This window comes from Anopheles stephensi, chromosome 2 (assembly GCF_013141755.1).
Source record: "Anopheles stephensi strain Indian chromosome 2, UCI_ANSTEP_V1.0, whole genome shotgun sequence".
NCBI lineage: Eukaryota > Metazoa > Arthropoda > Insecta > Diptera > Culicidae > Anopheles > Anopheles stephensi.
In genome coordinates, this window is record NC_050202.1 from 29413599 (window position 1) to 29436962 (window position 23364).

The 23364-nt window shown below is 43.5% G+C and overlaps 1 protein-coding gene across 11 annotated transcripts in view; it reads left to right on the forward strand.

The window, feature by feature from the left end:
- Window positions 1–23364, forward strand: part of LOC118506110 (protein O-mannosyl-transferase Tmtc3-like) — a 186836-nt gene that overhangs the window by 89071 nt on the left and 74401 nt on the right. For all 11 annotated transcript variants that reach the window (XM_036042807.1, XM_036042803.1, XM_036042809.1 and 8 more), the window contains one exon: window positions 8769–8868. In XM_036042807.1, coding sequence (XP_035898700.1) covers window positions 8769–8868 — 100 coding nt within the window. The remainder of the gene's footprint in view (window positions 1–8768; window positions 8869–23364) is intronic.

Here is a 23364-nt window from a genome sequence, read left to right on the forward strand (position 1 = left end):
TGGATAAGGCAGGATCCACCGATCTAGCAAGAAGAAGAGATGGGGCGCGCTAATCACTTCACTTCTACTCTACGAACCTGGAACAATAAATTCGCCCGGTAAAACCTCAGAATAATGTTTAGTACCCCTCACAAACTACAGCCGACCCAGTGATTTGATACCCAGTCCTGTCGTGTGAATGATCGCGACAAATTCCAAACATACTGGGGCCAATAATCCTTCGGAGCATTTCCTAGCAAAAGCTACTAATATGGGGACAATTTCTAACCAGAGTGCAATACAAAATCTTCTTGTCCTTTTAAGAACATGCCACAACAGGAAGTCACCAATGCTGCCATGTCGTTCCACTAGAATATTAATAAAAGAGGAAGTCGACCTCTGACCAGATGTAGCAAATCTGACATAAGACAGCATAGCCAAGGCGACTATACACGAAGCAATCATATGTTTTGAAATTATGGATGTGCTTACAATGGATAACAAACCTTGATTCAAGTCGATTCAACTGTCAGTAACGACTCCAACGCTGTAAAACTAAAATTCATAACAATATGATCAATTAAATTTTGCTGCATCCTTCTATAGTTATTCTGATTAAATCTGAACAACAGTTCTATTAGTATACAAGAGAATCCGTTGTTGTGGTTCTTGACTTCAACGTATACCAATTATCGAAAATTGTTGTAATATCGTATTATTCTGAACATCGCAATGCCTCCCAAATAGAACGAAAGGTATGGTAGTCGATTTTGCTGAGTCGAAATAACGTTCGTTCACCAAATTACTCCAGTTACAGAATATTAATTAAACCCGTATCAAGCACCACTTTACTAGCAGTGGCACTGCACAAACACGCGCAATCTCGTTTGTGTGCTGGAAATTGAATTGGAATATTTTGATTTGGGTTAACAATTTGCTTCCACCAGGAACAATTCCCCTTTCGAAGCGCATGCACTCGCTCCATCTCCATCGCGCGCACAGTCATAAAGCGCAATCTTACGCCGCTTGCTTACCTTGAGCGCTTAGTATACCCAGCAAACACTCAATTACTTCCGCCAGGTTTCACCTGGACACGGTCTAGCGAAACACAAGACGACGAAACAATTATCCCAGGGCTCGCCAGATTTTGTAATCAATGCAACCCTCCATCACCAAAACCGTTGCACCCTCGCCATATCGATCTGTTGCTATCTCACAATTAAGGATTTGCCCTCGCACTGGACGGTAAATCGAATTCGCCGACCACGTGTCCACTCCACGCTGGGTCTGCGGATGGACGCGGGCAACGGGTAAACAATAAACTGGTTCCCTACACTTAACCAGCTAGAATTGGCTGAAAATGCGCCGATTGTCGTGTTATTATCTTACTGCACTTAATTAGCTGCAGTATGCAGCACCGCTCGGGTGTCCCGTGATCCTTTAACGAGGGCAGCGAGAGCAGCAGCAGAAACATTCAAGTGTATTGGCACAAATTGGTTGCCGGATTCGGCAAGCGACCGTCGGCTCTCGTAACTTGCCAATTAAATGTTAACTCGATTGCCTACGCCATTGACGCGGGGTCATCGTCTCGGCCAAACGGTTCGAGCCACGATCGACGGCCATCGATTGCACGGTGTTTGAGCCGGGTGCAATCGTTCGTATAATGTTTGGCTCTAAATCGAAGTGCGAAGCACAGTGACAGGGATAAAAACAATCAAATCAAAATCCAAAACCACCAGCCGCTGCGTGGTGCTTGCCCAGCAGGAAGAAACAAAGAGGGACCAAGGGCATATTGAAGACGATAAGATAACGGATATCCGGGCGGCGTTGGAGTGGAATGGTGAGTTGGTTCGCTCGGATACGACGGTATTATGGCAATAATTGAATTTGAAATTGAACAAACCACGAACCGCACTAGATGAGCTGGCCGCAAATGCTGCCGTTCCCGCTCGTCTGAGGATGCTTCCGTTCTTCCGCTCCACGCAGCCCGAGCATGTGTGACATCCATCCGAGAGGAGAAAATTGTTCAGGAAAAACAGGGATTTTATACTCAACTCATTCTCAGTACCAATCGCAAATCCGTGAATTGAGAAGCAATAAGACATCTCTGTAGCTGTACGATTGGTACGGTGGCGTCGAGTGTGAGAGAAATCTAAAACAGAAAGCTGATCCCTTGTTGAATCGGTACGCCCGTTCGGTGGCCCTTCACCCACACCGGGGAAGGGCAAAACTGATTCCAATTTCGGATAAATCTTTCTCTGCTTCTCGCTCGAGACAAAGCGGGGGCAAAATCTCACCAACCTTGGGCTTTAAGCTTCGAGGTTCTTGCCGAAGGAAAGCTTTCCTCCGCGCGCGAACGGTTCCCTGCCCTGGTTCAAAATGGACGCCGCTAAAAGACCGGAGCTATTCTCCATGGCATGGTCGTCCCGGGCGAAAGAAAAGGTGTTGATTGAGTTTTTAATTGCTTGCAGTACGCGCGTACGCTGCAGCACCGATCCTAGTGAAAAGAAGAGCTTAAAAACCCCCCTTAGCCTAGATAGTGCGGGAAAAGGTGTGGCTGCGGTGAAGGTCTATTCATTCGAATGCGGATTTCGTGGTAGATTAAGTGGTGGTTTCATGCGAAGAAGTGTTCCGACGTAGCCAATCGTGCGGTAGAATTAAATTCGAGTTCGTTGGTTGGGAATCGCGGTCACATTTGAAAAATAAGACTGTCGTATTCGAATTAACTTGTACGAGGTTTGTTAATAAAAGCTCCAAGCATTTGGAGCTCACAAACCACAACTATATTAGAAAACCCCAAGTTAAACATTGATCAGAAAGCAAAAAATTCAATAGCCAACGTACCGATATCGAAATCAATCCATTTACTCGAGTCTTAGCCTTTTGACTCTTATTAGATCAACTAGCATTATCTCGTCAATTTCGTGTTCGCTTCGCATCCATCCGCCTGGGTCGGAATGTTACTCTCCAACATTATCCATTATCTGCACCATCAGCACTATTCGACCGACGGGAAAGGGGAGAACAAAATCAGTAGCTTTTAGAATGTTGGTGCAGCTATGTGTACCAATACACCAAACAGCGCTGGCAGACCGACGCGATGCACGCTGGATGTTCTTCCGTCATGGTCCAACCAACCGGGCGTGCTCCATGTGGTAACGTAACAAAACAAAAAAATACACGCCATTACTTGCCTTTGCCCTTCGCAAAGCTGGCCAGATGCGATTGGCGCGGTTGGAGTTTTCATTCCCTAGCCTACGTTCCGCGCACCGGGCGGTCTCTTGCTGATGGTTTGCCGTTTTGAAATAATAGCAACGTAAATAGGTAATAAATCTTGATTAATGATATTGGATTATGTTCACCAAGCGCCACCGAATCCTCCACCGCTAGCTTCGCCTGAGCGGTCAGGCTGGTTGATGGGTAGCTATTTCTGATTACACCGCTGCTACCTACGTCGGTGGAAGTATTTGAGAAGTCAACAACCATCTCCCCCTTGCTTGAACCGTCGGTAGCATGTGGATGAGCGAGAAAGCGAGGCGAGAGATGAGAGAGAAAAAAAGCTGCCAGACAAGAATGTCCTTTAATCCCGGTTTGCCAGCCACCCAGGGTGAGTCAAGCTCGGGTGCTGGACTGGGTTGCTAAAATCAACTCAGACCTTCTAGGTTGTTAACACAGGCAGAGTTAAACAGAAGTTCCAGAACGAATAAATTTATATGCGGTGAGGTTACAAGCTTCGGCGGTACTTTTTGGAATTATATGACTCCGTGGTTTAGGTACGTTTTAAGGGAAAGAGGCTTGCTAAGAATCAAAATTTGAAACTCCATCTCTCTCTCTTCTTGGCCTAATAACCTCTTAGGTCATGCCTGCCATTTCTGGCGTACTAGACTTAATGATATCACGTAGTTGCATAGTGAGTCCTCACTACGGGGGAACGGTCCAGATGGAATTTGAACTCCGGTTATGCCGTGTGAAGGGCTACGCCATTGTCGCCTTTATCACCGGACCGTCCCTGTATGTTACATCTGAAGCTGTAGAATTGAAATCAAACCTACAGTACTTCGGATACTAGCGATTCAATTGTTGTTGTTTGTAGAGTTTTGAGAGACTTTGGGTCTCTTAGACCTCTTTCGTCTCTTTAGCGATTCAATTGTCACGGATGGAGTTTGTCAGTTGAATCAAATCGCTTGAACTTTATCCAATTCATTTCAATGTATTACTTACACGAACGTGGACAATCTTCAACAGACTCTGTTGTACTATCCATCAAACTTTTGCATTTGCTCCATCTTTAGCGTCCTTGAACTTTACTGGCGTATCTACCTATCGATCCAAAGCATTCTGTGTGTGTGTGTGGAACGGCACACATTTCTCTCGTCCATCGGTCCCGGAGGTCCCATGAATCAACCACTAACGATCGCTTCCGCCACAGCCGTAATGCAAACGTCGTTCTACCATCCTTTTGCTGCGTGATAATCACACAGTTGCGCTCCGTGAGCGCTCCAACATCCCCATGTACTACCGTGCCATCGTCACGCTCGAGACGCATCCGCTGCCAACTATGTCATCTACTCGCATGTCACCATCGCGTGAAGCTTGGTGTCTCCCGCGAGTCTCTCCCTACGACCGAGCCAAAGCTACACCCGATGAATGATGTGGTCCGAACGTACGGGCCTGCCTAGAATTGCACTCGTCGTTTGCTGGACACCGTCAGGGCATTCCGATGCACAACGCTCGGATAGCCTCGGGGTGGTGAAACAAAGCTTCGTCCGGGCGATGGATTAGATTTTTCATTCCATCTGCCGAATGTTGGTTGGTGCCATGGTTTTAATTTCTTTCTGCCCTTGCCGCCCACCACTAACTGTCCTATCACGGACACAGATCGGCGAACGAACAGTACGCACGTTCACCCTCGCGCACTAATCACACCGTGAATTATGTTCACCGGCATGCGGATCAGCCGTAACTGATGGTGTGGAAACAATGATGGCCGGGAGATGAATGCCTCACCGGACACCGAACAACGGGGAAGGGAGCAAAAGGGTTACAATTTATCGCACCCCAAGAATTCATTTGTCAGAACGCTCATGAGGTTTTGTGAATGGGTAACGATAGCATTCCAACACTGCGCGAATCGTTATCAGTATCAAGCGAGTTAGTTGCTGTAAATTACAATCCATCAAACTGTTGCTGTCGTGAAAATGAAATCCAATGGAAGTAAATACGATGCTTTCGTTATGCGCTGAAAAATGCATACAACGTATCAATTTTCTTAATATCCTCAGAAAATTATCTGGATGTCTTGGAGCTAGATAGTTTGGCCTTGCTGCGGAGGAACAGTCTTGAAGAGGATTTGATTTCCTCTTCCTTGAAGAAGAAGGAGGTCTGAAGCGTGAAAGAAAGGAGGTTATCCCGACAACGAACGAGGGGCAATGATATGCCGCAGGAATGAATTGTTGCTTCATTATGATAATTCGACAGCGCTCCAACAAAGATTTTTTTCTGAGGTTTATTCTAATATTTTGTATTTTGAAAGAATTTTTAGCACAAAAAAGCTCTTAAACAATGTTGAACCAGCGTCGACTGTCGTCACACGACAACACCGGGGTTCAAACCCTATCCGGATCCCCATATTGAGGACTGACTATCCAACTATGTGGTATAAACATATCCAGTAAGGCATTGCATGGCAGATTTTACCTAAGAGGTTGTGAGGCCAAGCAGAGACAGTTACAGGTTCATCGTACCTGAAGTCATTGTTGGAATCGTCGTTGACACTTTGGAGGTTAACGAAAACATTAAGATTATATTCTTCTTATTTGGCAGTACAACCTCGAGAGCTCTTGGTCTGACTAGGCTTTCCGTGACTTGATTTTACCCTTAGTCCAAAAGCCAGTTCTGCGTACAGGGAAACTGTCCGGATGGGATTTGAACCCAGATCCTCCGCATGAAGATCGGCGCCGCTATCGCCTCGGCCACCAGACCACCCCTTAAGATGATGTTAGTCCATTGAAAATTCAAGTACGATTCTTTTTATATCCTCTTAAAACATCGAATCAATGAACTATCTATTAAATGGCGTTGATCGAATAGATTTTTCACGCCATCCTCCTTTTCAAATTAAAATTCAATCTACACACATCCAACCAAGATTCCTGCTGAAAACAGATACATTTTAGAAGAATCACCTTGCAATGTTGTTTTCCAACATTTTGTTTTACTTCTTGTCTTTCATGACGGCATGTCTTTCATGCTTAGTTTATTTTTCAATTAAGTTATCCTTCGTTTTGCAAGATTAAACTCAGCAACAATACAAACTTCATACAGTAATGTTTCCCCGCTTTACAACGTCGCACTCCCCGAACGGTCCTCATATCCTTCCCGCTAGCCGCAAATTCCGCACCGAGAGATGAAGCATTTGGTTAGACGATCGTTACCCTTGCGGAAAAACGGATATCCTACTGAAAACCCAGCTACCGATCTTTGCACACCCAAAATGAAGCAGTTTCACACGTCGCCCCGGTGGTATGATGTCGGTGAAATTGCGTTTCCCGAGTATGTGCATCCACACACCATGTGCGCTGCCTCCCGCTTGGTAAGCGGATAATTCCATCTTAATTGCATCTTCCGAACTACATTGACTCTCCCACCAAGCGGGAAGGGTACGGTACATTACGACGGACGTTGTTTTTGGCGGCGACAGCATACCACACACACACACATCCTTCCGGTAGCGCCCGGTGAAAGGAAATCCGACACATCTCAAAATCCCGGCCAGGAAGTGCAACCTTTCAGTTCTCGATCTTTCTGCTCGTAAAGTGCATCCAGTGCCGTGTATGCATGTCGCAGTTGCCGTAATCGAGATAACACGATGTCATGTAATCTTATTATCGGGGGGTTGATTTTGTTTCGTTTTTGCATAAAAATGAACTTTGTATTGACAGAGAATGAATGCATCCTGTTGGGAACACGACAGGGATAACCGAGAGACAATGCGTGTGTTGTACGGTAAATTGCATACAAAAATCGTAGAATGGTTTTGTATTTCTAATTGTGTTGCTGTGTTCTGGAGGATTACGGAATCGGTGGAGTTGATTGCTTTTTAATGAGTTTTCGTTCTTTTTATCTTGTTGGCTGTTGAACTATTTAATTGTTGGTTAAAATCGAAAAGATTATTTTATCTAACTCAATAGGTTGTATATGTCGCTGTTTAAGAGCATTCTTCATGTTTATTGATTTTGCGCGATATTAGTTCGAAGTATGACATGTAGAGGTGCCACCTTCATCCAGTGGGTTATGCAAGTTTTTTCACTGGATGAAGTAGTAAGCCTAGCGATGAGTATCGAAATTCTGAAAAAAACTTATCTGGGCTCAAAAGTTAGCGACGATAACTGTATCGATGAAGAAATACTCGAGAGGGCTGGAGGAACGAAGCTGCGACGCTATAGGACTTTTATAGTCACAGTACTCACATACGCCTCCGAGGCAAAAGCTATGTTGGAGAGAAAGATGCTCAGAAGGAGTGTTGGCCCAAATGTGTAGCAGCTCAATCGAAGAGCAATAACTAGCTCTACGAGTTGTAGAGAGATCTCATCAGCGCGCAGCGAACTAAACTCTCCAGGATAATGTCATGAGAATAACACCCAATCTGCAAAGACCTTTTAGGCTGTTCACATGTGATGGAGAGGATATGTTAAGCTCAAATTGAGATGGAATGATGACGTTGATGTGAGCTTCCGGGTTAATGGAGTACTTCCGGGATAATGGATTGGCAGACGACGGCACTAATCCATGAACGGCGTCAAGGATTGATTCAGCAGGCCAGGATCGCATAGGCTTCAGGGTTTACTTTTTTAAATCATGTGTTTATTACTAATTTTACTGTAAGGCTAAGACCCATTAGTATAAAGAGAGCACTGCTTTGCCATTAGTGCAAACACAGTTAAAACCATAAACACTTTGAGCACCAAAAATACATTACAAATTTGTAGGAACTAGAAATACGCAGGAGACAGACTATCTTCTGTAACAGTGTTCTTTATCTCTGTCTAGCTTTGATGGAACGGCTTCGGCCTCGCTGGCGTTGGGTTAGAAGATGATCATCGCTTCCAACCTACCTGCTGTTAACGGAAAGAACTCGCCGATAGTTTCTGAATTAGGTGCTGGCCCGTTCGAGCTTGGGCTATCGCTGCTAGGATGCTTCAGGAACACTGTACGCAGGCAAATGTTGGTGCTGCCCAGATTACGTTTTTCTGTTTGTATTGTTACAGTCCAGATCCGCTACATCTCTGAAAGTTAACCTATTATTTCCTTTTCTTAACTCTAAATTCTTGCCCTACATTTTAATCGCCTATACACCACGTCCAACAAATCAAATATCACTTCGACAAATGATCGCATAACCTAACCGTCAAAATAAAGACACTTGCTTCCGCCAACATTGACGTTCTGACTTTTTGGTGGACCTCCATGAACCTTACCCATTGCAGCACCGAGATTTCTCACGATTCCATGGTCAACCGGTTCCCAGCGACCAGCCGGCTCAATTGCATTAATTGGCCCGATTCCCTTCCGGTCCGAAAGGGGCGCCCAGGGTTAACATTGATTTTCCTTTCCCGGTCGCAAACTGCTACTCCGAACCCGAGCGAACCAGCGGCACACCGGATGGAATAATTCTCACCGGTCCCAAACCGGTTCCGTTCACATTTCAGTGAAAATAATTTTCCAACCATTATCGTGTTGCTGCCCGTGTTGCTAACTTTGTGTTTCCCTTTTTTTCCTCTCCATTCCAGGTGACCGGTGTCGTCGGACGGGCGGAAACACTCTCGTCGGTGTTTTTCCTGGCAGCGTTCATTTTCTATACCAAGGCGACCAGGCGGAAAAAATCCACAGGTACGTGTATCGGAGCTTGTCGCGAGTGACAGGACCGCTTTTTTTTCTCTCACTTCGTCTCGCTTTCGCCAGTCGTGGTAGAAAAAGAAAAACGGGTGTAATGTTGCACAAACAAGTGTAATCACCTTCGAGGATAACAAGAGTGATAAAAATGAGAGAAGAAATGGTAGAAAAATAACCAGCCAACCATTGGTCGGATTGTGCAACCCGGTGTTGCGTTGGGAGAGATTTTTTGTTGTTGTCCACGTCGCCGTTGTGCTTATTTGTAACGACCAGCGATGGGAATGGGCGCCACTGATGAATGGTTGTTGCATTGCGAGCTGCCGAGAAAGAGAGAAAGAGAGAGTGAGAGAGAGGTCACAAAAAGAAAGGGTAAAAAATCAAATTCCCTCGCGGGTTGCAAAAAAATTAAACAAATAGCGTAACACTATTGTGAACAGCAGATGATATCATAAAAACGTGATGAAATAATGTTTTGTATGCATTTGCTATCGTATTACAGAGGGGTGGTTGTTTGGCCCACGGAAGCGGCTGTGTTTGTTTCCAACAAATTCTTGAAATACTGGTGTGATTTTGGAATGTTACTGATGTGTTGGTGTACAATTTAGAATGTGAAGTTGCTAGATTGAGCTGAGCTTTTTGTCGGTGGAACCGACCAACTTCCACATATTAAAGATTTTAGATACATTTCAATTTAGTTGTACAATACTGTGCCACGTTATTTTACGAACATGTGCGCTTTAATCGTATATCTCCGGCGGGGGCTGCCACCACAGCTGCAATATTATCATGCGGTGAAAAAGGGGATGTAAAAAAAAAACTTCCCCCGTCTCGGGTAACCTAATAATCCCTGTTTATAAATAGACCCTTGATGACGAATTATGGAAAACCTAACAGACCCCGGCAGCCCATTTATCCTATGTTTCCAATTAGTGAATATAACATGCAGCTGCCAAAATTAAATCACTCGATCGCTTTTTATGTGTTTCCCGCACCCACATACACAACAGCCATTCGCTCGCTCGCTCGCTCGCTGCACTAATGCAATTCACATTGCACAGCGAAAAACCCCATGCCCGCTCACAGAAGCGCCATCATCCATGTGTCAAGGATCCACTCAAAATGGCACCTAATATGTGAAATCAATCAATTTAGAATTTTCCTCTGCTTTCTGCTGTCGGTGCGCATCGTTTGCCCGGCGCCATCCTATTCACGCTTGATCCAATTTCGAACCTCCTGACCCTTGCACGTAACGTACCGGCGTAACATCCGATTTCGGGAGTTCGGTTCTGCACGGCTGCACGGATAGGATAGGATGGCCCTTTGAACATGTGCCGGACGGACGCATGCACATTATGCAACTGTCCGCTTACCATCGATTCGAGCAATTTGCTGATTTTACAAGAGCGAGCGCGCACGGCAACACAGCACAAAATGTGATTAATTATTGAAAATCCGCTCCCTAATGATTTGCTATTCAGCGGCACAAATGGTCGTGCTCGTCCGAAAGTTTCGGGTGTTTCGGTTGTTCGGGTCGCGTTGTGCACCTGTGTTTGACTTTTGGCGTTTTGGTGGCGTGTGTAGGTGGGGGAAAAGGCGAGACCATCATTTAGCTGGACCATCTAATGTTTCAAAGTTGCAATAGCATTGGTTTAGGTTAGGTTTTCAGAACAGCGGCTCTATGGGTTGCAAGGGAAATGTATTTACGGGCTTATTTCATCGATGCGACTTATCAGATCGTGGCAAGGAACTTTGGCAGGCTTTTTGAGGATCAATGGATTAAAAAATTCAAAGCTATTCTCTACACACGATTAGTTAGGTGTGGACTACTTGTAAGCTAAGCTTTAAAGACTTTTTCCTTCCTTCCAAGGCTTAGAATTCTACTTCAACTAGTTCGACTAATACAGAGATTCTCGTATAAATATCAAGTGTCAATGTTGACTAGCCTCTGTTCATGTGATTTTACTGCTATGCTGCTACAAGATTGGATATCATCGAATGTTGGTAATGGACTGTTGAGGAGAATGATAAATTATTTTATTATAGTAGAATAATCTTCTTTTAATTGCCTGTCATTTTCAGATGGTGGGTTGAGGATAGTTATCCAGAGCGTACATGCATCACCACGTACATCCAAAGTAGAACGCATGACTAGGCTTAGAGAAGTAATGCAGTGCTAAACAAAACAGAACTGTCAGAAAGTAGTCATCTTCTCAATTTATGCTTATTACGGCTCCTCTGTTCATGTGGACGGCCTAAGAGGACTTGACGGGCTGGGTCGTCTGGTGCCATTCTCATGACATGACCAGCCCATCGCAACATAGCGAGTCTAATTCGCTGCATGATGGTCCGATTATCGTAAAGCTCGTAGAGCTTGTCATTGAAACTGCCGTTGTCCTTCCACACTTATGAGGCCACACACTTATCTGAGCATTTTCCTCTCAAACTCGGCCAAGAAGGACCTTAGCCCTTTTATCATTCAGTTTTATTAATTTTCCTTATAAAATTTCCATATAGTCTCAGCGTTGCCCTTCGCGACAGGTGTTTATAGTACCTTTCTCAGGCTGTTATATGACCGGTTGACAGCCAACACCAATGTTGTGATCGGTGCTGGCTTTTGATCCCCGGAAAGATGAAGTTTTGGCCGACGTCAAAGGTACAGTCACCATTGTTAGCCTCTAGTAGTTCCATCATCATTTTGGTTCTTGCCTCGTTAATCTTCAACTACAATCTTCTGCTACATAGGCCTCAAACCAAGTATGTCTATGCAAGCAGCCCATGCTAGGATCTGAATTGACTTATAGAAGATGGTCCCTGAAGTTTACACCTCCGAGTCACGGATGGCTCATCCACCTTACAAGCCTGGTATGCTTGGCCGGAACTTTGCTGTCATTTACTTATATGGTAGGAGTGAAGCTGCTTCTCGGTCTTCTTCTTCAAGAATGGCCGAATGATGAAGATCACAAATAATATAATAAGTTCAAAATCGGAGTGTTAAGATCTTCACAAATCTTCCGGGCTATGAATATTTGCTTCGAACTTATAAAGGTCAGGCAATTGTTTGTGGATGGTGTTGTCAACATTTATCCCATATACAAACTACAAATAATTAATTTGAAATCAAGTTTCACTTTCCTGGCTTAAAATATGTGCCTCGAGCTCTTAATCTGTTTTAAAATATAGAATAACTTACAAATAGACAGTAATGTTCAATGATTTTTCATCCCTCTAACCTTATGTCATTGTTTACTGCAGCACTTGTACAGTAGCCTTGGCTGTTTTTAATACGCTAGGCCAACCGTGTTTCGTCCAACGAAAACAGAACGTAAAGCATAGCAGGGCTTACAATGCGATTAAAATGTAAACCTGTTCATCAATCGCTCACTTCCGCTTCTCCATGTGGGGCACTGTAACCGAAAGGATCACCGTCGCCAGAAAAAAATCGGGCGATTCGGATCAAAACTCGCCCTTTTTCCGTTGCGATAAAAATGACCGTCATTTGCAATTTTTTGGGAAGTAGATGGTAAACCCCTTTTTCGTAAGTGTGTCCCCACCCGGTGCAAAGCTGAAGGCCCATGCGTGGTTCGCGTTAGGTTTCCTGGGTGCTTCAACAATCCCTTTGAAGCACAAGAGCTGCACAATGGATTCGATTTATTTTCGAAATTGCGGCGCGAAAAACTAACTACCTGCCAGCCTGGCCGTGCTGCCCATCGCTCTCTCTCTCTCACTCGTGCTCTCCGCAGTTAAGCATTGAGCTTATTCTCCTCGTGCAGTCGTGCTCGGGTGGGAAAATGTTAAAATTCCTTTCACACCGATGAAATTACAACATTTATCAAGTAAATTACTTGACTTTTTTCCGGAACCGCATCGGTCTCTCTCACGCGCTCGGGTTTTTTGGCTTGAAGCGTTGGGCTTTGCGGTATCGTCAAGCGTGCGGGAACCATTACCAATCCTCAAATAAAGGTAGCTGCTGCATGGATGTTGCTGTGGAAAACTGCACAAGAAAAGAATCGTACGATTTGGCACCGGTTGCAAAAATATGGTGGGGGGGTCCACAATGTTTAGCACCGAAATTGAAAGAGCATTTGGCACGCTCTCTTTTTTCCCCACTGAGTGAATGGTTTGTGGGTTTTTTCCTCTGGCTTCGCAGCCGTTGCGTTCCAAACTGCGGAAGTAGTTCGCAAAAGTGCATCCGCCTTCAATGAACGCACACACGCGCATACCCTCCCCAGATGTGTGCAGTAAACTTTTGCCTGTTTGGAACAATGTAGCGCTGGGAGGTGCAGTAGCACAGAACGTGCTGTTCGTGGTGCTCGGGGAATAAATCATGGGCGGGCTTCATGCTAGCGGGTGTGAAAGGGATGAATTTATGTGGGAATAATTTACAAACTTGAGCTTCAACGGCTGCAGTAAAAGCTCTAAGAGTTGGTTTGTGTGTGTGTGTTTTTTTTTTTGTACTAGTATTGCTTAAACAAACTTCGTCGGTAGATGCATGTTGACTGATTTAGTTGCTTTCATTAATGCAAATATCCTTCTTTAAATTTTACAAAATTACCAGTTTTTATATGATTTAGAATATCCTGTTCAGAATTTAAGAATGGCACTACAATAACTGAACAATAATTTTTAAAAGTTGCCTTAAAAACTGTGTTCTTGGACCAATTCTGTTTACTATGTACATCAAGGACATGAAACTGGTTTTAAAGTCTTGTGAGTTTTTGAGGAGTTTTGGCTGATGATACGTTTCTGTATATCGCTCCCAAAGGCACCAAACAAGCTGAGTCTCTGATGAATCTCGATTTCAACGCTCTGGATGGTTTGTTAAAGTACAAGCGGCTGGCATTTAACATCATAAAGACCAATTATATGTTTATTGTGTATTGGTGGATTGAACAAACCTCCATCTGTCGTTATCAATCAGGAACGAATCGAAAGGACCCACCAGTTTAAGTTCCAGGCTCACATCATAACACCACACTTTGATTTCTGCTCCAAAATTCTGTTTCTTGGCTGTAATCAGATTTTACTTCAACAAATTGTTAGGCTTGAACAGTTGCAACCCCGTTTTATGAGGTTAATATTGGGCTGTGGTAAATGTACTTGCAATTCTTCCGATGGATGTCTGTAGAGCAGACGATTGTGCATCAAACCATGGTTCTTATATTGCCTGAGTATCTGAGAGAGATGGGGCCCGGTGACAGCGGGTCTTCACACAGCAGGACCGGGGTTCAAATCCCCTTCAGACTGCCTCCTCGTACGAAGAGCTGACTACTTTGCTACGGGTATAATCAAGTCACAGAAAGCCAAATTGCAGGCCAAGACCTTTCAAGGATGTAGTGCCAAAGAAGAAGAATATATGAGAGAGATAATAATCTGGAGACCTGACATACATAGAATACTGCATGGTCAATTTTATGGCATTTGGAAGTGTTTACTGTATGCGCTCAATCAGGAAAGCCACATCGGGCTTCATACATAGATGATCGAATTTGGCTTATTTCAGATACAGTCTCAGATTTCCCTGCTTAGGAACTGGCTATATGTTAGTTGCGACGGTGTTCTTAAATTTCTTCATCGAATTCGAATCAGTGACTTCCGGTTTGTTATGACGTAATAAGACCCTCAATTCGCGGTGGAATCCACACCGAAAAATGCCCCTCTGATTACTCGTAGTCGTTTTACTTTGAAGATTGATTAGTAAACCTTTTAAGAATTAACTTTTTACAATTTTTTTTTTATAAAATTGAAGTATAAACCATCCTTTAATGCACAAAATGTACAGTAGATGTGAAATAAATACAAATTTTACACTGCTTACTACAAAAAAGAAGCAGAAAAAGGCTCGAATCCTTCGCATCTTGAACCGACAAACAACTTGAAATGTTTACCCTAAAATTAACCTTCCACATGCTAATCGCAAACAATCTCTTCCCCTCCTCACTGAAGTGCATAGCATTTCTTCTCTTTTTTGCCTTCTACGAACTGCTCGTTCGCCCTCGTTGCTTTGAACGCTGTTTCGTATGCATCCGTGGCTGCGGCACATAAACACGGTCGTCGAATGCATTCACCATTCCCGATTTAAGAGAGCAAATAGTGGAAGCATGGAAATTGGAGGAGTTTTCGAGAATCACATCTGTACGATTAGCACGAACCACTCGGAGAAGGAAGTTTAAACGATCGTTCCACTCATACGGCCGAGATTTGGCACCGACTCCAACCCAACGCTTGCTTGCAGCTATCGGAAAACGAAATAACTTCCTTTCGGGTTGTGTTGCTTCCACTCGCATGCCGATAGTAATTTGATCGAATTCGGCAAAAACACATGCAGATTTCGCAAAAACAAGCAGCTCAGCAATTGGATAGGGTGAATTGGAATACATAAAAATGGAACAACCTCAGAGCTGGGGAATGCTTTTCGAGCGTTACCAACAGTCTGATTTTCCAATAAATTGTCGATGAGTTCGTAAAAAAGAGCCTCTTGTGGAGGGATCCAGTTATTGCTGGGCTTAACAGTCATTTGTAGTATAAAGTGCTGAAATGATCTGGCTCGAAGAAAGCCGTACAGAAAACCCACTTCAAGAAATGCAAACTGATGCAGCTGACTTTCTCTCGACCCGTTTGCGGAGGCCACCATACTGCATCCGGTTGCATCATTAAGAACTGCAGCAATGCAAAGCTGCTCAGTTCCTGTTTCCGGCGTTGGTTGGTGGTTGGTGTTCCTTCTTTTGCCTTAGCTTCTTTGCCTTTTCTCATCAAGCTGAAGGTTGAAAACTTTTGCGGCCAAGAAAAAGCTCTCATTACAGGGCGATGGCGTCGATCGGTGGCAGCAATACACAACACAGCACGAGGTGTTGGTCCGCAATGGCGTTAGGTGGGTAAAGCATTAAAGCTTGAACTGATTGTTGGAAGATTCCGGTGCAACTGAGTTGTGCTGGGACGTGCAGTTTGAGTTCCCGCCAAACAAGCAAACAAAAAGAAAAAAAAACCCCACCGACAAGAAACACTTCAACACGGGGTTTGCAACTTGCGTCGTCGTTGCTAACGAAGCGTACTCGCTTCGGGAAGGCGAAGCAAAATGGTATCACCAGAAGGAAACACCAGCACGTCGCAATGTATCGGGCCGGCACTGCGAGCGATTGCTAAGCGTACGCGACGCGTTGCTCGTGTTTGGCACGCCTGCCTTTCTTGCATGTGCACTCTTTGCAAGCTTCCTTTCGCGAGCAACGGCAAATCGGGGAAGTGCCCGAGGGCGTGATTTATTTACGACAAGCTTTCGGAATAGTGAATTCCTTCAGCGATTCAGCATGCTCACTGTGCCCTGTGCTGGCTCCGCTGCAGGAAGTAAACCGTGGGTGATACTTATGGATGAGTAATTGAATATTCGCTTTTGCCAACATCATGCAGGAAATGAAAAGAAAGAAACCCCTGGGGCAGCGCTGGATAAATGGGTGAATACTAATATTGAAAGTGGAAAAGATTTTGTTCCATCTTTTTTTTTTCTAAAGTCAAATCGACACTTTCACAGTATGAAATGGGACAGTAAATGCAACGAGGATTTGGCAAATGGTGCAGTTAGGATATCAATACAGTTACTTTGGCATAAATGTAATGTGTTTCTTTCGGTGAAAATTATTGAATGACCTTGCACAAAGCTACTCAGTCTATATGCTTTGTGTATGCAGTATCTTAGAAATTCAACAAGAAGCTGCTGTTACTCATCGCTCAAAAATGCTTCTCTTACTTTTAGACTATTTATTTACTTTCTTATCAGGCGTTACAGCCGCTTCACGGTCTAGCTCCATGGTCTGTCATCGTCATCCTTAATACTGTTTTGTTTGTAGTTTGGGTTTACGGCCTAACAGGACTTTACGCGCAAGGTGGTCCGGTGTCATTCCAATGACATATCTTGCCCACCGGAGCCTGAGGAGTCTTATTCGCTGCACGTTGGTGAGATCATCGTACAGCTCTTAGTGCTCGTCATTGCAACGGCTCCTCCATTGTCCTTCCACACATACGGGGCCATCGACCCCTGTGAGGATGGTTTTCAATTCCATGCATCGATTACAGACTATGTTGTTTGCGCGAACCAGATTCATCTTTATGATATTAGTTTGTTCTTAATAATGTTCTTCTCTATAATTTAGAATAGCGTATAGCTGATTAAAGTATAAGCAATCTAAGCAGTGGTTTGGACTTTCAAGGAGCCGTATTCATATCGACAGAGGCGTAACTTCATTTAAACTGGATGTGGGGCCCTGGAAACCTCAATCAGTTCGAGCTTTCAAAGGACCCTGTTTATATCTACAGAGGCGTGTCTTCCTTTCAACTGGTTTCGGAGTCCTGGGAGTCTCGATTATTAAGAAGAACTCTAACAAGGGGACTCGAATTATAGTTCCTTCTTTTTCTTCTTTGGCACTATAATCTTGCAAGGTCTCGGCCTGCCATTTCTGGTTTTCTGTGACTTGATTTTACCCGTATCAAAGTAGTCAGTTCTGTGTACGCGAATTATGGCTCCATTTGCTCTTAAAACTGTCCGCATGGTTTCTACGTGTTAAAGGCCTTCACCTTTCATTATTCTTAGGGCCTTTAATGGGCCTGATCCGCCACGAGCCATATCTTGAGTTGGTAGATTAATGGATGGTTATAGATGAATCAAACGACGAGATGCCTCTGAATAGTTATAAAAAATATCCCTTACTGGCTCGTTGGAGATAGAAGAATAGTAACCTTAGTGTATAATGATGCAAGTCTTATCGAAGTGTTCAAATATTGTATCAATGTGTTATTCCATGTGGCCAGTATGTTTCAGTATCGATATAAATGTGAATCTTGTTTAAGTTAAGATTAGAAATGTTATCTGCATGTTACATCATTCTCCTTTTCTCTCTAGGCACTTCAACTTGGAAAGATCTTGGTTTGTAAATTCTGGCTTTCTGTGACTCGATTTGAACCGTAGCCCGTAGATGTGTCAGTTTTGCGTACGGGGAAACAATCTATATGGGATTTGGTTTTCAGTCACGCCGTGGGAATACCGCCACTGCAATCGCTTCGTGGACTTTTCAACTACTTAGCATCAATTATAAGTCTAGTGAGCTTGGCTGAAAATATCTCATAGATCGTTAAGCCAAGAAGGAGCACAATATTTATCATTTCCTGCAACCTCAGGATAATCTAGTAAAGGTTGAAAGATTTCTGGACTATGTTCAGTATGAAGTGAAAAATTTACTAGTATAGCTGGAATCTTTAGCATTATCTAAATTCCTTTAAAGATGGAGTGAGATCTTTTCAGACAGTGAGCCAGAAATGGGAGGCATGACCTAGGAGATCTTTGAGCCAAAAAAATAAAGACTTGCGTCGCAAGTAATATCATTGCCCTATGGTGATGATTTTCTATGTTAATGCACGGATCAGGACGCCAACTATCCACTCCAACCGTTTTTCTGCAAGTTTGTTACATAAAATGTTCCGAATAAGCTTTGATACTCAGTAAAATGTCAAAAATGGAATAAAATTAGCCGTCCAGCATGGAAACGATTGCAGTGCATTCAATATCCAAACCAAACACCTCACATCACTGCCGCATGGTTGCTGGCATCTCTTATGCGATCGAACAATGTTTGCATCCATTGCACGATACCGTGCACTCACCCACTCAAAATGCATTCCAAGCTACTCGCAGTCCACACAGTTTGAAGGACGGAAGCAACAACAAAAAAAAGAACTCTTTCATAAGATGATAAAAGCCTGCTGCATACTGCATACTGCCCGAAAGGCTTGCGAAACCTATTGCGACCGATACTGTCGAAGCGGCAGCTTCCTGATCGGTTGCAGATTGCTGCGTTGGTTGCCAATCGTTTACATCGTTCCGTCACCAGCGCACGGTACAGCGAACCGGAAAGCATCCGATGACACTGCATCATCCAGTCTGTGTCCCTCGTTCGCGTCTCTCTCTCTCTTGCACTCCTTGCGACACGCGATGGCAGTGCAGAAGAGTGCACTAAGTGGATGCACTTAAGACCGATGCGGATATCTATCCACCCTGAAGAGAACGAACTGTGCAACGGAGCTCTTGCGTCATCGGGTTTCGCCCGGTTTGCCAACGGTGCGCCAAGGGTGAAGCTGTTATTTTTTCGTCCCACAATGATGGACACCGCAGTTAAGAGCAGTTACTAATGGGTGTCTTTGTCGGTTTGAGTACAGTATAACGCACAGTGTGCAAATTCTTTGATACAACCAATGCTATGAGGCGACTTTGATATAGAAAATTAGTAACTTTGGCATAAACGAATCGAAACTTTGTTCAACAAACAATAACGCTCTGCTGGTCAAAAACCGGGCTACAGTCCATCGCTTCAAGAGCCATCTCCTCGACATCGTTATTCAGTTTTTCCTTATTATTCATGGTCCAACAATTCGGATCGGTTTTGAAAATCAGGTCACGCGAATGCTACTCCGACGCTCTGGTCGCCCTTGCCACTGACCCTAAAGTACCATCAACACATCGTAATTGTCACATTTGTCTCATAGTTTGCTGGTTGGGTTTTGTTTATCTTTATTCGGTGCCCGCGTGCTTGTTTTTGCCTTGGCTCAGCATCATCAGCAGCAAATTTGATCCTTCTCCATCCCAGCTGACCCATGACGATAGCGCTGGCACCGGAGCTGTTTTTTTGTTTTCTCTGTTTTTGCTTTTTGTGTCATTTCTTTCTATTTTTGACGCTCGTTTTATGTTCTATCTCAACACTGCTGGCCATTCTCAAGGGCTGCAATGGCACGATGCTTTTTTATGATATCTGTTTCTGTTTCGTTGGTCAAATTTTTCTCAACTTGCAGTTTTTTTGTTTTAGCTTCCGGAGGGGTCATTTTATCCGTCATTGCTGGATTGTCGTCTCTCGCTCGTGCTGTGCTTGGTGCTGTCTGTCGCTGTCTCGGCTTGCTTGCTTCAAACGTATTTTCGAAACGAGTTTTTTCACCCAAGGCTAAGCGCTCGTCAGGTCGTAACAATGCTTTACAATCGTTTCGCTGGTTATGTTGAGCTCTTTTCTTTTAAGATGAATATCCTTTTCTTCTGCTGTGTGTTTCAAACCAATTTCAAAGAGCAAAACAGAATTTTATTTAATTTGAAAATATACTTTTAAATTCATACAATGAAATGTACTCACAGTTTAAAGTTTTTCTCAATCTTCGCTTCCATTAACTTAATCGTGGAAAAGTGTTCATTTTTCTTACGTTGCTAACGTTTGAAATGGTGGCGACAATTTTTCATCATCGACATTCGCCTTCGTGCTCCGTGCAATCAAACACCCAGGACAGACAGTAACGGATTGGAGTAGATCGATTCGTGGATATTTCCTTACCGCACACCCGTATGCTCCCTCTCGCCTGGCGATGGCGTTTCGTTCGTTCGGCAACAAAAACGGCTTCAGCATTTCAACATCCAGCTCGCAGAGTGTCTAATGGATGACGATTTTTCTTTTGCATGGTGGAGAGTTGAATAGCATTCTTTCTCTCCCGTTCGTATTCCAAACCTCCATTCACGCTCCGTTCGCGCGGTGGGGTGTTATTGCTCTTACAGCACTTGAAAACTGGATAGAAACGCATCAATCTGATGATTTGATGACGTTGGAAAGCATCACACATTGCCACCATTGCCGTCGTTCTCGTGATTTTTTAATGTTTGTTTCCGAATTGAACATTTAAGTATTAAGTTTCAATTGAGGTTAAATTATTTTTTTAGCATTTTTAAAATAAATTAATAAGTGATAGATTTTTCATAAACATAACAAATATATTGCATCCATATCATTACAATTTAACCCCTGTTTATAACATAATAATCAACTCCGCTTAAACTACTTTGTTTCATTATCCGTGTTCAAATACAGTTAATTCTTCTCTAGCAATCTGAATGCGGGAATTAAACACGTACCAAACAAAACAGCCCACAACCAAGTTGAAAAACCTTCTGGCCCCCATTTTCCAACCTAATGTTGGCCCCGAAGTGAATGAAGGGAATATTACTATTAATTACATGCAAATGCCGGACGGATCAAATTACTGACCACCGATTCCCGTCGCAGCACAATTTAAGCATTGCTTCATTTTTGTAATTAGCAGCATTATAATTGGGTCATTATATTTGTACCGTACTTTAATTAGTGCTCATCAAACAGACGCGAATAATCGCACGGCGCGCCGGGGTGTGTGTGTGTGTGTGTGTGTGGAAAACAAGGAAACGGTGACGAGCGTCTGCAGGGTCGGGTCGGACAAAAAAATACCCCTCTCAAACGAAACGGTTTTTTGTTCGCTTGCTTCCTATTTACATCCTTTTTGCAAAGTAGAAAAGGGTTCACTCTTTGTTCGGGAGCTTTATATTTATGCTTTTGTTTGCTGTTATTTCTTTGTTTAATTATTTAAACCTTTCAATGGAAACGAAAATCATTTTTAAATGAGTGCTCTAACTGTTGACAGGTGTAGGGGAAAATCTGGATGTAAAATTATTGATGCATTTTAAAATTAATAAGCTTATGAAACTGTTCACCTTAAAAGGTATTTAATGTTGCAATCTCCAAAATCCCTCTCCATGTTGTATTATTCGTGTGAAACACCAGGCGCCTCCATTGGTCCAATATGAATCTTTTTCAATTGATCTTATTTTTAAATAATGAAATAGCAATCGTTTTATTTTTGTTCCGTAATAACGGCTTGGTCGTTTATTGCAGGCAAGCAAAATTATTATCTATTTTATCTAGTAAAATTATACTAGCTTTACACGAACGTACGAATATGAGGAGAAAGAGTGCTGACTCTAGCAGCTGCTAACTATTTTCACTATCCTATACGTTTGACCATATTCGTGAACATTTCCTTCGTAGGAAAACACACTTCGAAATATTCGTACTACTCGAAAGGGAAAAAAATAGCAAGCATCCGTGTGTCACAAAACTTCGTGCAAGATCGCAACGAAAGCACAAAACGATAACGAATCATAAATAAATGCACAAATAAACAAGCTCACCCCCGTTGCCCCAAACTGCTCCTGGCACGTTGGTTATTCTGCAAGGCTCTTAATCCTTTCATATCACTTTAACCCGTAGCAGCTGACGGTAGGGTGAATGTGTTCCCGGTTTTGAAGCGTTTAAATCATACGCTCCGTGTCCGTGTAATTCCGGACACTTGGTCTGGTTTTTCCCTAAGCAAAACAAATGGTGGCCCTTACGTATGTAACGGTATCGTGGCACATTTGTCATGGTGGAGAAATGTGGAGGGGCGACCAAGTTGTTGGGGTTTAGGGCGATAGTGTCTACAAAGACGATTGATAATTCAAAGCTAAAGCTGTCCTGCAAACTGAGGCTGAGATCGGTTAAGAAGCGAGCACGGTACAAGAATAGACGGATGATGTTTAGCTTTGGGATTGGAGTCGAATCGGCCAAGAGTCAGTTGGCTCAGTTTTGCAAGCGATAAGGGGGGGTTGCCTGAGTTTTGTTTTCTTGAAATAAGGAAAAAGTATTTACTGAAATCGATCAAATCTGGTGGTGAAATCATACTCACAACAATCGTCCCACCATTGTTTATTATTACAAGTCTTGGTCAATTTTTAGCACACCGTACACTCAATCACGACTCATGCTTGAATTACATCATTGTTAATAAACTTAAAAACACACACACACACACAAACACAACTGTGTCATCCATCACACAGCAACACATTTCAACCACTTCTCTTGCGGAAACCTCTCGCGCTCCCAGTCGAATCAGTATATTTAGCTTCCCACACGGTGAACTTTCCAGGAAAATTTCACACAATTTGCCCGATGCGATTCGGCGATGTTTATTATGTTATGTAAATTCCCGAGGCTTTTTGTCCATACTGCATACGCGGGGGTAATGAAACTTCTCTCGTACTCGCGCGGTGGCCGAGCATTACTGCAGCGAGCCGAAATCCATGCACCACGATGTCATCTCTTTTCACACAAACACGTCGAACAGTTTGCAGACAGAGGATTTGTTTACGCTCGTTACATTCGATTATCGTGTGTTCGGGGTTTGGATAAATTTTTGCGCCATGATTATTTATTAGAAACCATTCCGTACCATTATTATTCGTTGGCCTGCCGGGAAAACGCGGGAAAACGAGTTGGTGGCTTCTGCTACTCTTAATAACGGCGGCTATACACGGTGTACTTAGTGGCAGCTGCGGAAATGAATTATTCAATCTCAATTTGTTCATAATGTGTGATGAAATATTTCCTCCGGTCGCCGGTCGGAGGAGCGATCGCGCAGATAAGCACTGACGGACGGTCGTACAGCAGTGCCGCGCAGCGTAGTAACGGGTGAAATGGAAACTAATAAATGATTGATACCGAGTGAGTTCGGTGCGCTGGCAAGCATCCCTGCGATCTGTAATTTGAAATTGTAAATTTAACAGTTTGTTTATCTGTGTGCATTAGGAAGTGATCTGATTGTGGTAGCGATGTAACCGGCGGGATGTTGTAC